The sequence below is a fragment of the Neovison vison genome, chromosome 4 (assembly GCF_020171115.1).
Source record: "Neovison vison isolate M4711 chromosome 4, ASM_NN_V1, whole genome shotgun sequence".
NCBI lineage: Eukaryota > Metazoa > Chordata > Mammalia > Carnivora > Mustelidae > Neogale > Neogale vison.
The window spans coordinates 53,049,312-53,066,164 of NC_058094.1; the positions used below are offsets into that span (position 1 = coordinate 53,049,312).

At 39.2% G+C, this 16,853-nt stretch overlaps 2 protein-coding genes across 3 annotated transcripts in view; both read left to right on the forward strand.

Annotated features, from left to right (window-relative positions):
* Positions 1 to 403: 403 nt before the first annotated feature.
* Positions 404 to 4,337, forward strand: SLC10A5 (solute carrier family 10 member 5). The gene is given in 12 exon segments (XM_044246973.1): positions 404 to 440; positions 903 to 960; positions 2,691 to 2,822; positions 3,036 to 3,133; positions 3,136 to 3,174; positions 3,177 to 3,232; positions 3,235 to 3,282; positions 3,284 to 3,427; positions 3,780 to 3,864; positions 3,867 to 3,932; positions 3,935 to 4,231; positions 4,234 to 4,337. Coding segments are annotated over 12 exon segments (1,164 nt in total).
* A 5,682-nt stretch (positions 4,338 to 10,019) lies between these two features.
* Positions 10,020 to 16,853, forward strand: part of IMPA1 (inositol monophosphatase 1) — a 34,265-nt gene continuing 27,431 nt past the window's right edge. The window contains exons 1-4 of one of the 2 annotated variants that reach the window (XM_044245390.1): positions 10,020 to 10,109; positions 13,182 to 13,247; positions 13,624 to 13,757; positions 15,734 to 15,838. In XM_044245390.1, the coding sequence (XP_044101325.1) occupies positions 13,185 to 13,247; positions 13,624 to 13,757; positions 15,734 to 15,838 (302 nt within the window). In that variant the 5' untranslated portion in view covers positions 10,020 to 10,109; positions 13,182 to 13,184. The remainder of the gene's footprint in view (positions 10,110 to 13,181; positions 13,248 to 13,623; positions 13,758 to 15,733; positions 15,839 to 16,853) is intronic. The other variant, XM_044245389.1, reaches the window with a different exon arrangement.

The window sequence follows — 16,853 nt, forward strand, 5'->3', positions numbered from 1 at the left end:
AAATATAAGAATTTGATTGTAATTGCCACGGTGAATATAATGATGAGTTGTATGCATACTTATAAAAAAGCTGTGTAGCAAATGCCGAATGAGTAGATAGACAGTAAATATAGATGTTCCAGTGGTTATTTTATTAGAAACTACAAGACCAGAAGTAGAAATAATCCTTAAATACATTCCCAGAGACCAGAAAGTTTTAATACAGACCTTAGCATCTGTCATAATTACTTACATATAATAGGTGATCAACACATGCCTCATGAATTGAATTAAAGTTAAATATACCAGAAAAAACAGCAATGGGGGTTTGAGAAGAAGTGAGGTAAGATGGGCAGAAATTGAATTATACCCAGGGAGAATGAAGAAGAGGTCTTGTCAGTGATTAGAGAACAGACAAAGCAGCATGGAGGAAAAGACTTATGTCAGCCGGCCAAGGAGAGGTAAGTTAGATCAGGTCCCAGATAGTGTAGCAAACTAGTCTAGAAGAAACACACAGGTACCACCATTCTCAGAGACTGTAGGGACCAGGAGTTTCAGCATGAGCAGTCATCTAGAAAACAAGATCGTGGGTAAGAAAGTCTCTCTACCTTCTCATTTCTAAACTACAAAAATCAGACTTTTCTCAGGCTTTCTTTTGGGGTTTCAGTTGAGTATGCTTAATGAAATTTTTGGGTTTGACTTCTCACCTAACCCTAGTATCTTTCTGCCTGCTTGTGGACAATTAGAATTCTAAGAAGAAACCCCAAAATGGGAGCGGGGGGCGCATTATATTTAGATAAGTGTTTGTAAACTACTATGATATAAACCTCAGTTTAAATGTAATCAGCCAGTAAATACATCTAAATGATAAGAGTATCAGATTTTCCCCAGATTTGTCAGGTTTTTTTCCTGGCGGTTTTCAGGTAAGGAGAGGAGAAGGCTTGGAGAACATGAGCAAAGGGAAAGGCTGTTGATAGAAAGGTGAACAAAGCTTTAATATTTCACACCCTTGACCTGGGCAACAAAAATTACAAATTAAGATATTAAGTCATACAAGTAGAAAGATAGTTTTGGGTTCATTAAGTTTTTATGTCTGTTTTGTTTTGTAATTGTAAACTAGACAACTTCCCTGGTAATTTAACTGAGGTACTACAGAAACATCAGATCCAGTCCCTATTTTCAGGTTGGTACAATGTGTCATGTTTTTCCTAATGTGGTACATGGAAATAAGAGGTATGACATGCAGAATCTATTGCATTTGAAAGAGTAGCCTGTGTAAATGGAATATTTAAAAAACCTATAAAAATGTCCAATAAAAATTGGTTTGACAACTTCTTGTCAAAAGTGGGGCAAATATTTTATCTGTAATACTTAATATACAACCTTCAGAGTTTCGTTTGATAAAGATTGTGTCATGATTGTATGAAGGAGCCACTGAAATGGTTATATGTTTGGGGACTACTAGATCTATAGTCTCAGTAGGAGACCATTGCAGTAGTTTTCTTTTCTTCTTTAAATTTTTTTTTTTTTTTTTTTTTTTGGCTTAGCATCAGAACTCCCTCCTCTTGTTTGGAAAATACAAAAGGGTTTGTGAGCCTGTGGGTTGAACTCCAAAAAAGCCTGATATCTTCCTTATTCCTCATAAGACACAGGCATATGACCTAAGGTGGGTTAATTGAATGTCATTGTCCCTAGCTGTGAATAGGGAATAGTGTTATAGGAAGGAGTAAGAGATTAGAATTATGCCAGTGGCCTTCCTGTGCCCCACTCTGTCGCCATCCAAGTGTCCAGGAGCGGTGCCCTCTAACTAGGTTGTACCTTTGGCCACGGATCCAGCCATCTGCTTTTCTTAGGTTTCCAAGCTTATCTGGTAATCATCCAGGAATTTTTTTTTTTTTTTTTACTACTTAAGGACATCAAAAACAGTTTTGGTTTTTGCCTGATAACAATCACTCTCATCAGTCTAAGGAAACTATTATCAGACTAAGGTTGCTACAAGGCTTGTATATGAGGACTACAGTTTTGTTTTGTTTTTTAACTAGGGGACTCAAACTCGCAACCCCAAGATTAAGACCTGAGCTGAGATCAAGAGTCTGATACTTAACCAGCTGAGCCACCCAGTTACCCCTGAACACTATGGGTTTCTAAGTGATAATAGGAGGTTACCTGACTAAGCTCCAAGAGGGCAGAGACTGCGTCTGAATGGATTATTATTGTATACCCAGCTCCTAGCTCAGTGCCCCAGCAAACATGTTCAGTAAATATTTTGATTTTGACTTGAATGAATAAAATAGTAATACCCATTTATAGGCCTCTTCAATCTCTATTTTAGATTTAGATATGACTGCTTTTAGTGTGGGTTTTCTATAGGAAGAGAGAATTAAAAATGATGACACTAAGGTTTGGAATTCAGGTAAACAGGAGATTGTTTTTTCATTAGCAGAAATGAGAAGTCCGGAGGAAAGAGGTTTCTGCTATGGCTTTTACATTTTTATAACTACAGGTTAAATAAGTTGTGTTACTCACTAGATAGCTTCATATTTTGAAAAGCATGATAGTCCCTCCTATTAGACTTCAGTACAGCAAAAACAACTTACCTAACAACTTCAGACTGTCACTTGAATCTGCACGAAGAATGTTTTTTTTTTTTAGTTTTTTTTTTTTTTAATGGTTTTGCATACGTGACTTATTTAAACTTTCAAAACAATTAGCAAACTTGTTATTACTCTGCTTTGGTCATTTGTGACTCTGGGAGAAGCAAGGAAGTCATTTCTCAGTGTTCTGAATATAGAAAAGCCTGAAATGCTGTTTTTCATAAAAACTGAAGAAAGTGGGGTACCTGGGTGGCTCAGTGGGTTAAAGCCTCTGCCTTCGGCTCAGGTCATGATCCCAGGGTTCTGGGATCGAGCCCCACATCAGGCTCTCTGCTCAGCGGGGAGCCTGCTTCTCCCTCTCTCTCTCTGCCTGCCTCTCTGCCTACTTGTGATCTCTTTCTCTGTCAAATAAATAAATAAAATCTTTAAAAAAAAAAAAAACTGAAGAAAGTGTCATTGAAGATCAAGTTATGAAGATGATTGGCCAAACTCCAGCTGTCTCCTCTTGCAAATAGATGATCTTAAACTGTTGCAAGTGGTGAATGTGACAAAAACCTTATCAAAAACCTAGTGACAGATGAAGATGGAAAGACAGCTGTGTTTAACTGTGGGATTCTGAAGGTAGGCAAGGTTCAAGAAATGTTAAAGTGCTTAAACAAAGAAAGATGGTCTTCTTAAGGCACCAATGCATATTGATTGAAATATCCTAAATGCTTATTTTACCGATTTGCATTTGGTGCAATATTGAATTGCAGGTGTTTGAAACAGTGTGAGAGAGACCTTTGCCAATAATTCTTGGGTTACGGGATTTTTTTTCTTATGCCACTTTATGGATTGCCTTTGACGCAGATCTGGTATCACAGGAGGCAAAACCTAGGCTTTTGGATTTATAATGACCTGCAAGTGCCCAGGAGGAATGAATGTCTTCTGCTTCTGGAAGGAGTTGTCATTTGGCCATTTAGATAACTTGCAGTTCAGTGTTATTGGCCCTGATATTGATGTTTGCCAATTTGTTAAGGTTTTATTTATTTGACAGAGAAAAAGAGAGTATAAGCAGTGGGAAGTAACAGAGGAGGGGGAGAAGCAGGCTCCCTGCTGAGCAAGGAGCCCAATGTTTGGGCTCAGACCCAGACCCTGAGATCATGACCCAAGCTGAAGGCAGATGCTTAACCGATTGAGCCACCCAGGTGCCCTGATGTTTGCCAGTTCTTATACATATACAGTAGGGTGTTAGGGTTATCATGCACATTTCATATTCTTGTTTCTAAAATTATATATATACTTTTTTATACTTAACATCAGTTGGAATAGTCAAGTGTAGAATACCTGAAAAAGCAAACTTCTTGGCGAGAATAATTAGAATTCCGTTTTAATGTCTATAGGGATTTATTTGACTTTTAGAATGTTTCTAAAAATGGTTAACCTAGTGGTGCCTTTATTGGGTGTCTTAGTTCCTGCTCTGGGTTTGTTGTTTGGGTACTCCTTTTCTAAAATTTCTTTGCTGCCTCTTCCTGTTTGTAAACTTGTTGCTATCAAAAGTGGGATGCTAGTTTCTTAGCCCTTGCCATTATTCAGCTCTTTTTCACAGTCCAAGACCGACTTAGCTTCTGTGACTCAGTTTTCAGTGGTTATGCGTTCTGGATGTGAAATGTTACTGTTCCTCTTTTCTACAAGGCTAAGGAAAGATGTATCCTTATCATAGAAGATAAAAGGAAAAAGAAATCCCGAACAATTAAAGCATTATGGAATTCTTACTCTGAATGAGGTACTGTGGGAGATTCAAAGTATACCTAAAATGATGCCTGTTTTCAAAACACTCATGATCTGATTGAAAATCTGACACTATGGGAGTGCTAAACACCCCATGAGTAGTACAGACAGTTAAATGTACAGAAATTCACAGGAAGGAGGCCACTTTTCAACTGTGTTCATTTGGAAATGTTTTATAGAGTTGAATTTGAATGTGGCCCTTTATTAGGGTTTCATAAACAGGAAAGAGCAATAAATAATCCTTTAGTGATTGTGATATATTCCAAGTATTTATGAAGGGGCTCTCATGTAATAGGCAGTCAATAAATGCTCACACAGTGAATGAATATATAAATTCTGACCTGGATCTTTCATTGGCTCATCAGAATCAATGTCTTTTTTTTTTTTTTTTTACCCTAGTATGTCTTAAATGTAGCCTCTCTGCTCTCATAACTGTACTTCCTCTGTCTTGCCCATGTGGCAGTAAAGACATTACCATTTATATTGAAACACAGGGTCATCTCTTTCCCCTTTTCTCCTTTCTTCCTTTCATTCTTTCCTTTATAGTCCAGTTATTTCCTACAGAAAATTTCCTATAATATCTTTTTATCAATCTCCTCTTCATTCCCAGTAATACCACTTTTTCCCTACCCCATATTATTGCTTTCCTAAATCTTTAACTGGCTTTTGTCCCTCTGCCCACTCTACAATCACTGTCAGATTAATCTTCCTAAAATCTAACTTTGATTGTATATCTTCCCTGCTACCAGCTTTTTTGCCTGTCGAATAGTCTGTATTCCTTAGCAATCCATTTCTTTATTACACTGTCCTATCTGACTTCATTCTCACTTCCAAGTTTTATCTCCACTCCCACTTCTTTACATACAGCCTGTTCTATTCAAACTGGATGACTAGGTAGCTCATGAATATGCCTTTGTTCACACTGTTAACCTGAGAGGCAGGCCTCATCTTTATCTAAATTCTGACTATTCTGGCAGACCTGGCTCAAGTGTCAATCTTGCTATGAAACTTTTGCTAATCCTGCTTAGCAACCTGTAAGTGAAATTTTCTCTAAATGCTCAATTTTTTAATATATCATATCCAGCCAGCTTGGCTTGTTTTACAACTATATGTTCCTGTCATACCCTATTTTGCTATAAATCCTTGAACATGAGAACTACAATCATACAAACAATATAATAGTATAAATAGTATTCATTTTGATACTCCCCATGTCTAGCACATTTCTTATGTAGTTACTCAAATAAAGGGCTAAAAGCACAGACTAGGCCCCAAAGGAAAAGTTAGCTTGTTTTATGCCACTTTTGAATGTTCAGTGGCAGTTTCAGTATCTAGCTTGAGTTTGCTTTCTTCTCCAAAGATGGTATGGGCATCAATAATAAGAAATCTCTCTAAATAATTCTGCTTCCCACATTTCCTTAACCTGTAGTTGTAGGCAAATGAATCTTCCTATAGTCCAGTTTCCTTGTTTAAAAAAAATGGAGGTAATAATGTGAACTCTGTCAAATTGTTGTAGGAATTATCATCCAAGAAAAAGAGGCAAAAGAGAATAAGAAAGGTTTTTTTATTTGGGGTCTCCAAATTGCAATTCAGAGAGCACAGATTCTGTTAGTAACCAGAAAAGTGTCCCACTCGTGGGGAGGACAAGAGGTTATTTTGAGAAAGAAGAATTGGGGTAATCTCATGATTTTGATAAAGAGAGAAAAATAAAAACCTGTTAATTGGTGCTAACTAGTTGAGCTGCTTTGATTACTCTGACTTTAATTGGTGCTATCAAATGAAACTAATCTTGGTGTGCTTTAATTATTCTGTCTTCATAAGCTCATACCAACAGTTTTATGGTCTTGATACCAGTTGTTCTGTTTAGCAACTCCTTATAAAAAGTTGTCACTTGTGGCCCAGTTCAAGAATTCCCTAGTTAGAAAGGAAAATGAAGCTTCAAAATGGAGTCTTTCATGTTCAGAAATTGTATGCAATTCCACAGAATTAAATGAGGTCGTATTTTACATATATTACTACGCTAAGTGAGTACATATAATGTACTTATTTAGAGTAGTACCTGGCACATAGTACATGCGCAGTGTTAGTTGTTGCTGTTAGCTATTACACTTTTGACCCTGATATAGCTACTGGTTTGAAATATGAATTTGATAAGTCTGTATGGAGCCTAAAACTTTGAACATTTCCTATCAGTGATATTTACTGTCTTACCCGTAGTATTAGGGATTTTTTTTTTAAATTTGCCAGCAAATACAACACAGAGTTCTTTTTTTCTAATTTCACCAAACCCAGTATATGAATATCAAGATTTATAAAAGACCTGGTTTGGCATGGTGGTAGATGGTTATTATTCGCTTTATAAAATAATCACTTACATGGAATATTTTACTGACTCCTTTAAACAGAAATCTCCACTTAGGAGTTTATAGTTAAGCTTACACAAATTTAACATATATATTTTCATGAACATACTTTATTTTTTGAGATTTTATTTATTTGAGAGAGGGGGAGTCACAGATAGAGATAGCAAAAGAGATAGCAAGAGAGAGCACAAGCCGGGAGGAGAGGGAGAAGCAGGCTCCCCACTGAGCAAGGAGACCAATTTGGGGCTCAGTCCCAGGACCTGGGATCATGACCTGAACCAAAGGCAGATGCTTAACTTATTGAACCACTCACGTGCCCCTGAACATACTTTATTGATTGGGAGACAAATTGCCTTTCTAGTTACATTTTATCATTAACCTTGTGACCTTGGATAAGACCTTTCTTTGCATTTCATTTTTCAAATCTGTAAAATGAGGGTATTCAACTTGTGTTTAAGATCTTGCTCAATTCCTTAAGTCTGTGTTTCTGGCGTAAAACTCTAGTTCCTAACACCATAGGCAGCGTGATGGGACAAATGGAAGAATGTTCAGGTTGACAAGGAATTACCATTCATAGCTTCTGCTTTTTCTAGGTATGGTAACAACAAAAAGAGCTTCTTGAGAGGAGGGACCAAATATTATTCTTGAATTCCCTCCAGTGTTTACCTCCGTGCCTTAAATAGAGTTGGTTCTCACTAAACATTGAATTAATCAGCAATATCTATAAAGATCAAGATCATACACTCTAGAACCAGACAATGCCTGGGTTTATACTTCCAGCTCTGTCACCAGCTGGGTGACATTGGTCAAGTCAGTCTCTCTAGGCCTAAATTTATATGGAAAGTGGGGATAATGATAGTATGATGATATTGTTGTGAAAGTTAAATGAGCTAATATTAGTAAGGTCCTCAGAGCAATGCTTAACACATAGTAAACTCTGTTGTTACTCTATACATATTTGAATGATCTGTAACCTTAAGAGCAACTGAATGTGCCTGATGGAGGTAGGAATATAATTTCTCTTATTGATGTTTCATGGAAAACAGGTTTTTACATGGTAACATTCATCTAATTTGGTTGGGGATGAAGTTACTCAAGTTATTCTTTTTTTAAGAATGAGGCATAGGGGCGCCTGGGTGGCTCAGTGGGTTAAAGCCTCTGCCTTCAGCTCAGGTCATGATCCCAGAGTCCTGGGATCGAGCCCCACGTCGGGCTCTCTGCTCCATGGGGAGCCTGCTTCCTCCTCTCTCTCTCTCTCTCTCTCTCTGCCTGCCTCTCTGCCTACTTGTGATTTCTCTCTGTCGAATAAATAAAATCTTAAAAAAAAAAAAAAAAGAAAGAATGAGGCATAAAGCATGTCTGATTGCTTGAGTTCACACCAATCATTTTATATAGCCAGGACTGGTTAGACAAAAGATCCAGAGGTAGAGGGGTAAGATGCTTTTTAATAGTTTCTTTCCAACCTTCAAGAGGGGTGATTCTAGGATACATCGTTCCAAGAGTGGAAAATCTATCTGCAATTCTAATCTGTTATGTCAAAACATGAAACCTTATGAGGTATTCTGGAGACTCCATCCCCAAGGACCTGACATTGTGTAAATTTTTATCATCTTAAAATCAAAGTCCACTAAATAGTATGTGGCATCTGATTTTTTTTTTCTCCAGTGAAAAGAGTTGCCATCTAAAGGAAATCAGCTCCAGACACTTCAGTTAACACTTAAGAGTTAACAGGATACCCAAGATTGCTGGGAAAGGAATCACCATGGTGGTCCCTCTATTCAAATAACAGGGCAGTTGGACACTTACTGCTCCTGCAGATGTGTGTGACCTTAGCACTCTGTGGCTTAATACAGGACCTTCCCCCAAATCACCCCCTCTTATAGTCAGGTGTCTGGGAAAGTATCAAGGCCATTAGATCTCACCTCTTTTCTACTTTGAAACTTAGCCCAATCAGAACCTTTCTCATGGATGGAAGTCAACCAGGAGGAAAGGATATCTCAAAGACGCAGAAGAGGGAACTTGCCTTTAGGGAAGTCTGGAATGGTGACTTGGATGCCCCATCAGGAAGCAGATTTTGTCCTGGCATAGTATGTGGCTCATGCTGTAATCTGACCCCTCCCTAACTCCCAACCACCTTGGAACAATGGATGATCTTTGGTAGTGGGAACAATGGCTGTAAATATGACATAGCTTTAAAAATTGTACCTTTGGGAGGCCAAGGACAGTATACCAGGTATGGAGACCTCTGCAGCCCTCAAAACTCACAGCTGAAAAAAAATCACTGAATAAAAATCATTTGGACTGTGTGGGACCAATTTTCAACACTGCCAAAACAGGATCTGTGCAGATCTGTGCGGATGTCTGCTGTGCACTACAGGATTTTCAGTTTCAGGCATTTGGATGTTGAATGGTCTCTTTGGACTGAAAACACTCTTGAGTTACTTGAGAACAATTGTGAGGTAGCAGCTGAGGCCCCTAGAAAAAGATTGGACTTCCTGTTCATTTGAGGTAGGAAGTGTGAAGTGATTTTAATTTGAATAAGGAGTAAGATTTGATCTTCTAACTTAACATTTCTTACACTGATTTTAGTTGTAGCTGCTTTGCTAAGGCAGTGGGACCATGTTCGTTTAAAGGAGGCTTTAAGAGGGCTCTGGTGACATTTCTTCAAAAGCCTGGAAAATTTTATCTGGTTAGATCAACGCACGTTGTCGGTATGCGGTTGGCAAGATAATTTTTTTTTTTAAAGATTTTATTTATTTATTTGACAGAGAGAAATCACAAGTAGATGGAGAGGCAGGCAGAGAGAGAGAGAGGGAAGCAGGCTCCCTGCTGAGCAGAGAGCCCGATGCGGGACTCGATCCCAGGACCCTGAGATCATGACCTGAGCCGAAGGCAGCGGCTTAACACACTGAGCCACCCAGGCGCCCCGGCAAGATAATTTTTTAAAGATTTTCTTTTTTCATGAGAGACAGAGTGGGAGGGAGGGAGGGAGAGAGGCAGGATTCTATCCCAGCATCCTGGGATCCTAAGCTGAAGTCAGATGTTTAACTGATTGAGCCACCCCAGCGCGCTGGCAAGGTTATTTTAAGATAACTGACAATGAACCAAAAAGCTAGTTTCTTAAGTTTTTCTAAATTTCTGAAGAAAGCGCAGGCTGCAGAAAGGAAGTTGGAACCAGAAGTAATGGGGCTAAATCTACAATCCCTCGTCAAGGCCTTCGGAGAGAGGTGGGGCAGGAGCCTCACGTGGGCGCGCTCGGGGCTGCGGCCCGAAGGAGTCACGCCCACATGGGCGGGGCCGCAGGGGTGGGACTTCCTGTCGGGGAGACTTCTCGCTCTCTCGGGAAGAACTCCGCCGCAGATCCCGCGGGCAGCGTAGTGGGTCTCACGTCCCCCAAGTTGAGGTAAGTGCTGCATTCCTGCGACTTCGTATCAGCCGTCGGGCCGTGTGGGTCCGAGCTGTGGGCGTGGGCGCTGCAGGCAGCACTCCCCTCCCCCAGCCGAAGTGGGTGGGCGCGCAGGGACCCAGGCCGCAAGCGGCTGGGGTGGGGGTGGGGGCTTTATCCTTGCAGTGTTACCTTAGCCCCTTCCTCCGGGTGACAACGGGGAAGGCCCCACGTCGTGTAGCGGTTTCGCCCACGGGTTCTCTCTGAACCCTTGTGGCAGCTGACGTAGAATAATTTTCTCTTTTTCATTTTACTGATTTCAAAGAAGCTCAGAGACCTGGCATGGTTCCAGGGTCTTGCAGTCCCAGTGCGAGCCCCTCACTTCCTGCTGTCTGCAGTCGCGCTGCTGGGGACAGGTGATAGGAAGGTGGCATGGTTCCCACTGTCAGGAAGGCTGTGGACAGAAACAGTTGGGAATGTGTCGGGCGTTTGTCTTTAGGAAAGTGAAGGTGAATAGAATATGCTCATTTCCATCAAGAGACAGGCTCCAAGTGGCTGTGAATATTAGGCACCTACACAAATGATCAAAACGTAAGGAGGACATTCCTGAGGGCCCTAAGTGTGATGCACAGAGTTTATGGGCTCTTCCAGGCCAAGGCGTCCTCCCAGATTCTTACTGTGTGTTCCTTCCTTGGGACTGTTGCCTACTCAGGTGGCTTATCTAGTATTTACATCTGAAGGTCATGATCTCTTCTGTAAGCTCACGATCCATAGTGCAGCTGCCGAACTGGTATCTCCCTTTGGCTTCACAAAGCCGCCTCATCCTCTACCAGTTAAACTTTTGATCTCTCCACCTCCTACACACATCTTCAGATTGACTCTTTTCTGTTACTCCTGGCTTCCGTGAATGTCACTATTATGCATTCAGTTGCTAGAAGTGGGAAATCTGGGCATCTCTGAACTCTTCTTCTCCTTCATACCCATATCCAAATTATTACTAAGTGCTCCCAACTTTACCTCCTAAAGCAAGCATCTCGCCATTCTCTAAACTTCTCTATAAACACCTCTCCCGCCACTCTCCCAGGTTTAAGCCAACCTTCAGGTCTGCCTGGACTACTGCATCCTAAATCTAAATCTCCAGTCCAGTCTACCCAGTACCCACTCTCCACTCTTCCCTCCACTCTCCAATCTGTTCTCTTCAGTGGCCATGGTGAAATGATTCTTCATGGCTCTCAAATAAAAATGTTACCTTTAAGGCCCTGCCTGGGATGATGCCTACTATCTCCCCAGTCTCATCCCTCCCCCCTTCCCTTGATCTCTGAACTGTCACACTTAGGCGTTTTAGTTACTCTTCACTTACCGGCACTTGAGTTAGTTAATGCCTCTTCACTTGTCCTTCAGAGCTTGGTTTAATGATGTTGTCAGGGCAACCTTATCTGATACCTAAGGCCCAGTTAAAGCTCTCCTGTTAACAAGGTTCTCTCACTGTACTTCTCCTACTTACGCTTTATTACGTTTGCGATTTTGCATGTAGTCTGATTTTTTTATTATTAATATCCGACTCCCCACTAGTGAGTAAGTGAATTGGGCCTGTTTTCCTCATTATGATGCAGTACACAGGGTATCACAGGTATTCAGCAAATAACTATCAAATGATTAAACAAATAATGAATTCCAAATGGAGAATCCCTAGAAGAAGGGGTAGCTTTTGAAATGGGCATTGAAGAATTGGTAGGAGTCATATCAGTGCTGTTGCTGTTAGAAGGCAGAGATATGAGAGGCCTGAGCAAAGTTTCTGGCAAGAAAGCATATGCACTGTTCAGTTAATCTAGTTCTGTTAAGTCTAGAAGAGAGGAATGGAGTAAGAACAGAGTGGGGGAAAAGTTTGGAAACAATTCTTGAGATACTCTAAGCAGTGACTTTTGTAACTTGAAAAGTGGCTTCCCTTTTACATTAAAAAAAAAAAATCGGGGGAAAAAAAACCTACTAGCAGGAACAAACAGCTTACTGTTTCTGCCCTTTGCCCTCCCCTCCTTTCCTCTCCTCTTTCCTACACTGTGAGCACCATGGTAGGGAATTCTGAGCAGTCTTAAGGTGAAACTGTCAGTTATTCTCAATTATAAAGGTGACAAAATTGGAGTTGCGTTATATTCTATTTGTTTTTTTTTTTTAAGATTTTATTTATTTGTTAGAGAGGGTAAGGGAGAGAGTACGGAGAATGGTAGGCAGAGGGAGAAGCAGGCTGTCTCCTGAGCAAGGAGGCTGATGCAGGACTCAATCACAGGACCCTGGGATCAGGATGTGAGCTGAGGGCAGATGCTTAACCAGCTGAGCCACCCAGGCATCCCTGGGGTTGCTTTATAAGTGATGCCACATTCTTCTGATCTCCTGAAGAGCTTCACTGTCCTAGGTTGCGATTTTAGAGTGTAGTCAAGCCAGTGGTGAGTTATTTTGATATTCTCTTCAGAAGTCAGTGGAAAGCTGGACAGTTCAGAAGAGAAAAATATGTTATTTTTTTCTGGGAAATAAATTTATTATATTTTTAGTCCTGGAATTTTCTTTTCCTCATGTTATAACAGAAAGATAGTGGACTTAAATACAAGAATTAAGTATATACTTTCTGTGCCTTTCTTTCAAAGCTTCTTTAATTTCAGCATTCCCAGTGTTCTTTTATTTTAACTTCATTCTCTACCCAAACATGCAGCTATGTTTTAAAGTACTTATGTGTCATTTCTTCTCCATTCCCCAAACCAGTGTGTGTGTGTGTGTGTGTTGTTGTTTATTTTTATTTTTTTATAACATGGTGTTATGAGCACTTTGGGAAACACTTTTATAGAGTTTTTTTGTTATGTAAATGTTTCTACAATAGAAGTGATTTAGGTAAGAATATTTTTTAATGGACCTATGAGTGAATCTTGAAAAACATTGAACTCTAAAGCAATGATTACATTTGTGATTTTGTACACGTGTGATTCATTACCTGAGTGAAAGTATTGTGCTAATTGAGATGTTTTTGTGAACTAACTATTCTATAATTAAGACTTAGAGTTTTTTAATTGCTTTGTCCTGACTTGTGTTAAATCTGTTCAGAAGATGGCTGATCCTTGGCAGGAATGCATGGATTATGCAGTAACCCTAGCAAGACAAGCTGGAGAGGTATGAACAGAAATCTTGTCAGCCATAATGTGATGGATGTGGGCAGCATGCGGTTGTCCTGTGAAGTAAAACATGTATTTTGATTAATTTGCATTTGTTTTCATTTTACTAAACATTTTCAATGGAGTCAGTACTCTGATTTTGTCGTTAAATCTTTCTAATGACAATTGTGAATTTAAAATAGGATGTAAGATTGTATGATTTTGTATCCAGGTCATAACCACTGAAAGATTATTTTATATACGTTTTGGTAAGACATTTTTAAGAACAGCATTTCAGACAGATTGAATGTTTTAAGACATTTCTATATTTTATTTTTTAGTTTGATTTAAAATGATTTATGCTTTTCTATTTGCTTATCAAAAAATCTTTTTAGGTGGTTCGTGAAGCCATAAAGGGTGAAATGAATGTCATGATTAAAAGTTCTCCAGCTGATTTGGTAACCGCTACTGACCAAAAAATTGAAAAAATGCTTATCTCTTCCATAAAAGAAAAGTATCCATCTCACAGGTATTTTTTATTTTAGTTTCACATGATAAGTTGAAACTTAGGTTAGAGTCAATGTACTAGACAAATTTTGATTGTAGACACAGAAATTGACTTTAACTTAAGCTGAAAAGGAATTTATTGGGAGTGTTGGGCAGCTCAGGAGCCCTAAATGCAGGGCATAGGCAGAAATCAGGAAGAAAGGCAGAGCTGCAGGTGTCCCAGGAGCCATTGCTTCAGATGCCACTGGTGGTAGTCTCATGACTGCTGGTTTTGGATATCTTTACCCCATTATCTCAAGTTTGCAAATCCTAAGCAGGAAGGTCTTGCTGAACCCAGATTGTCTGCCCAAGATCAAGCTGCCAGGAAGGAGGAAACAGGAGGTATTTTGATTCCTTCATGGTAAGAGGAGTGTTTGGATGCTGAGAAGCCAATATGACAAATGCCTGCCATAGGTATGATTTAGAAGTTTTATTCTCTAGATTGCAAACTCTTTTATGTGATAGAGGGATGGTAACCTTAACGAGTTTGAGAGGAACTAAGATCAGGACTCTCTTACAGAAACATAAAGCAGAAACGTCATCATTTTAAAGTTTTAACATTGTCATTCTCTACTTTTTTTTTAAAGATTTATTTTATAGAAAGTATTTGAGCATGTGGCAGGGGTGGGCAGAGGGAGAGGGAAAGAAAATCTCAAGCAGACTCTCTGCTGAGCGCAGAGCCTGACACAGGGCTGGAGCTCACAAACCTGAGATCATAACCTGAGCTGATATCAAGAGTTAGATGCTTAACCAACTGAGCCACCCAGGCACCCCTCATTCTCAATTTCTTGGTCATGCCATTATCTGTTCTTGGTATTTTAGCCATTGAGAAGAAAAAAATGTTTAAAGCTGTGGCTAAATATACTCCCTCTTAGTAAAAAGGTTTACAGCTAAGTGAAAAGGGGATAAAAGAGAATCATAAAGATTATAGGACAGTTCAGTATTGAGTAAAGGAAATAAAATAATGAATAAAGGAAATACAAAGAAAACCAGTGAACTCAGACACCATTTACAAAATTCACCTGAGATTTATTGCATAGCATGTTCAGGGAAGGCATGTAGACATTGTAATTTTGATGGGTAATTTGCTTTCTCACTGACTTATTTAATGTTCTCTATATTGTCTTGCTGTATAGCTCATCATCCTAAAAACTTTGCAGTTTTAGACAACAAACACTTATTATCTCAGAGTTTTCTAGGGTCAAGAATATGGGAGTAGCTTGGCTGCATGGTTCTGGTCAGGGTCTCAAAGTTACAGTCAAACTGCTGGTCAGAGCTGTAGCATTTCAAGCCTCAACTAGGGCTGAAGAATTCATGTATGTGATTGTTGGTGACTTCAGTTCCTCAAGGGTTTTTGCCAGCAGCTCCCCTCATTTCCTTGCCGTTTGGGCCTCTCCATGGATCAGCTCTTGATGTTGAGACAACTTCCCCTGGGGCAAGAAGGGGAAAGGGGCAGAGGGAGAAATAGAGTAAAGATGGAAACCACAGTACCATTTTTGTGAACAAGTCTTCACAGTTGCATATTGTAACTTCTGCTTTGACTGTTGGTTGGAAGAGAGTCACTCGGTTCAAATTCATGCTCAAGGCAAGGGGTGTCAAGTTCTACCTCTTAAAGAGAAGAGCATGAGAGAATGTGTAGAGTTATTTTTTTAAAACCACCACATTTTCTTAGTAAGTTCTTATCTGCAACAAATGTGAGTGCATACTCACATGTGAGTGCCTTTACTTAACCCTGGAATTACATTTGAGAATCTGAATTTTATTTTTCACATGACTTTGCTCTGGGGGAAATAAAGATTTCTCACTTTATCAGTCTGAAGGAAGAAGGAATAACAATAGAAAGGTGGTGTATGGACTTTTGTTATGTATTAAAGTAGACTCTGAATCTAAGGAAATATTTAAGGTTGAAAATTGCTGAATGCAGTGTGAAGATTTGGAATTTGTCATTCTTGCTTGTAGTTTCATTGGTGAGGAATCTGTGGCAGCTGGGGAAAAAAGTGTCTTAACTGACAGCCCTACATGGATCATTGACCCTATTGATGGGACAACAAATTTTGTACATAGGTATGTTTTTTAAAAATGTTAATATTGTAATTACTGTTTGTATATTAACTAAACGGACCCAGATACTTTAGAGAATTATATCATTTGTAGAGTGAAAGGTATCATGCAGAATTTTCATCAGATATGGAAGAGATGATGAAATATTCATGCTGTGGACTTAGGCAGTGAGGGGCCCTGTTCACCATTCTTTTTCTCACTGGTGGAGCCCAATAGAAATGTAAGCAAGCGGTATTGCTACTTTGAGATTAAGGAACTAATGGAGTCAATTTTGGGGGTCATAGAGAGTGTTGTCTATATAGAGTGTCTATATAGAGTTCAGTCCAGGAGAAGAAACTACTATAAAGAGTGTGGGCTTTAGGATCAACAGACTTGGACTTGATTTCAGATGCTTTTTTATAGGCTTTGTGACCTTAGGCAAATTATAATCTTTCGAAGCCTCAGTTGTTGTTTAATGTGTAAAATGGATGTTTTGATGCTACCTTCCTTATAGAACTGTTTTTTCATGGGATTCAGTGAGTAATACTTTTATATAAGACCTTGTATAGTGCCTGGCACAAAGTAAGTATGTAACTCAGTATATTAGCACTAAAAGAAAGCCGGAGGGATTTGCCAGTGACAGTTAAAATGGATAGCCTAGTTTGTTGGGATTACACATAAATGTTATATTTGAAGTTGCTGTGTAGCTATACATATCTTTACTAGTACAGAATTGTTAAAGTCTGTAAAGCTAAGATCTAGAATCTATATGTGGAGTGTTAATGTGGAAAGATGCTCCTGATATAACAAGATTCTAATACAGAGTGTATACTATGGTCCCACTTTTGTTAAAATGAAAATTATTAAATATTAAACTTTTTATTTTCAGTAGTTGAACACATTATGTCTTATTTTATTCATCTTGACTCTTGAGTCAAAAATTACAATGTATGTGTTCAAACTGTCATGCGGCCATAGCAATAGTTGTGGCTAACAGTTTACTTTTCACATGTGAAACTCCAAATTTGGTATTAAAGAC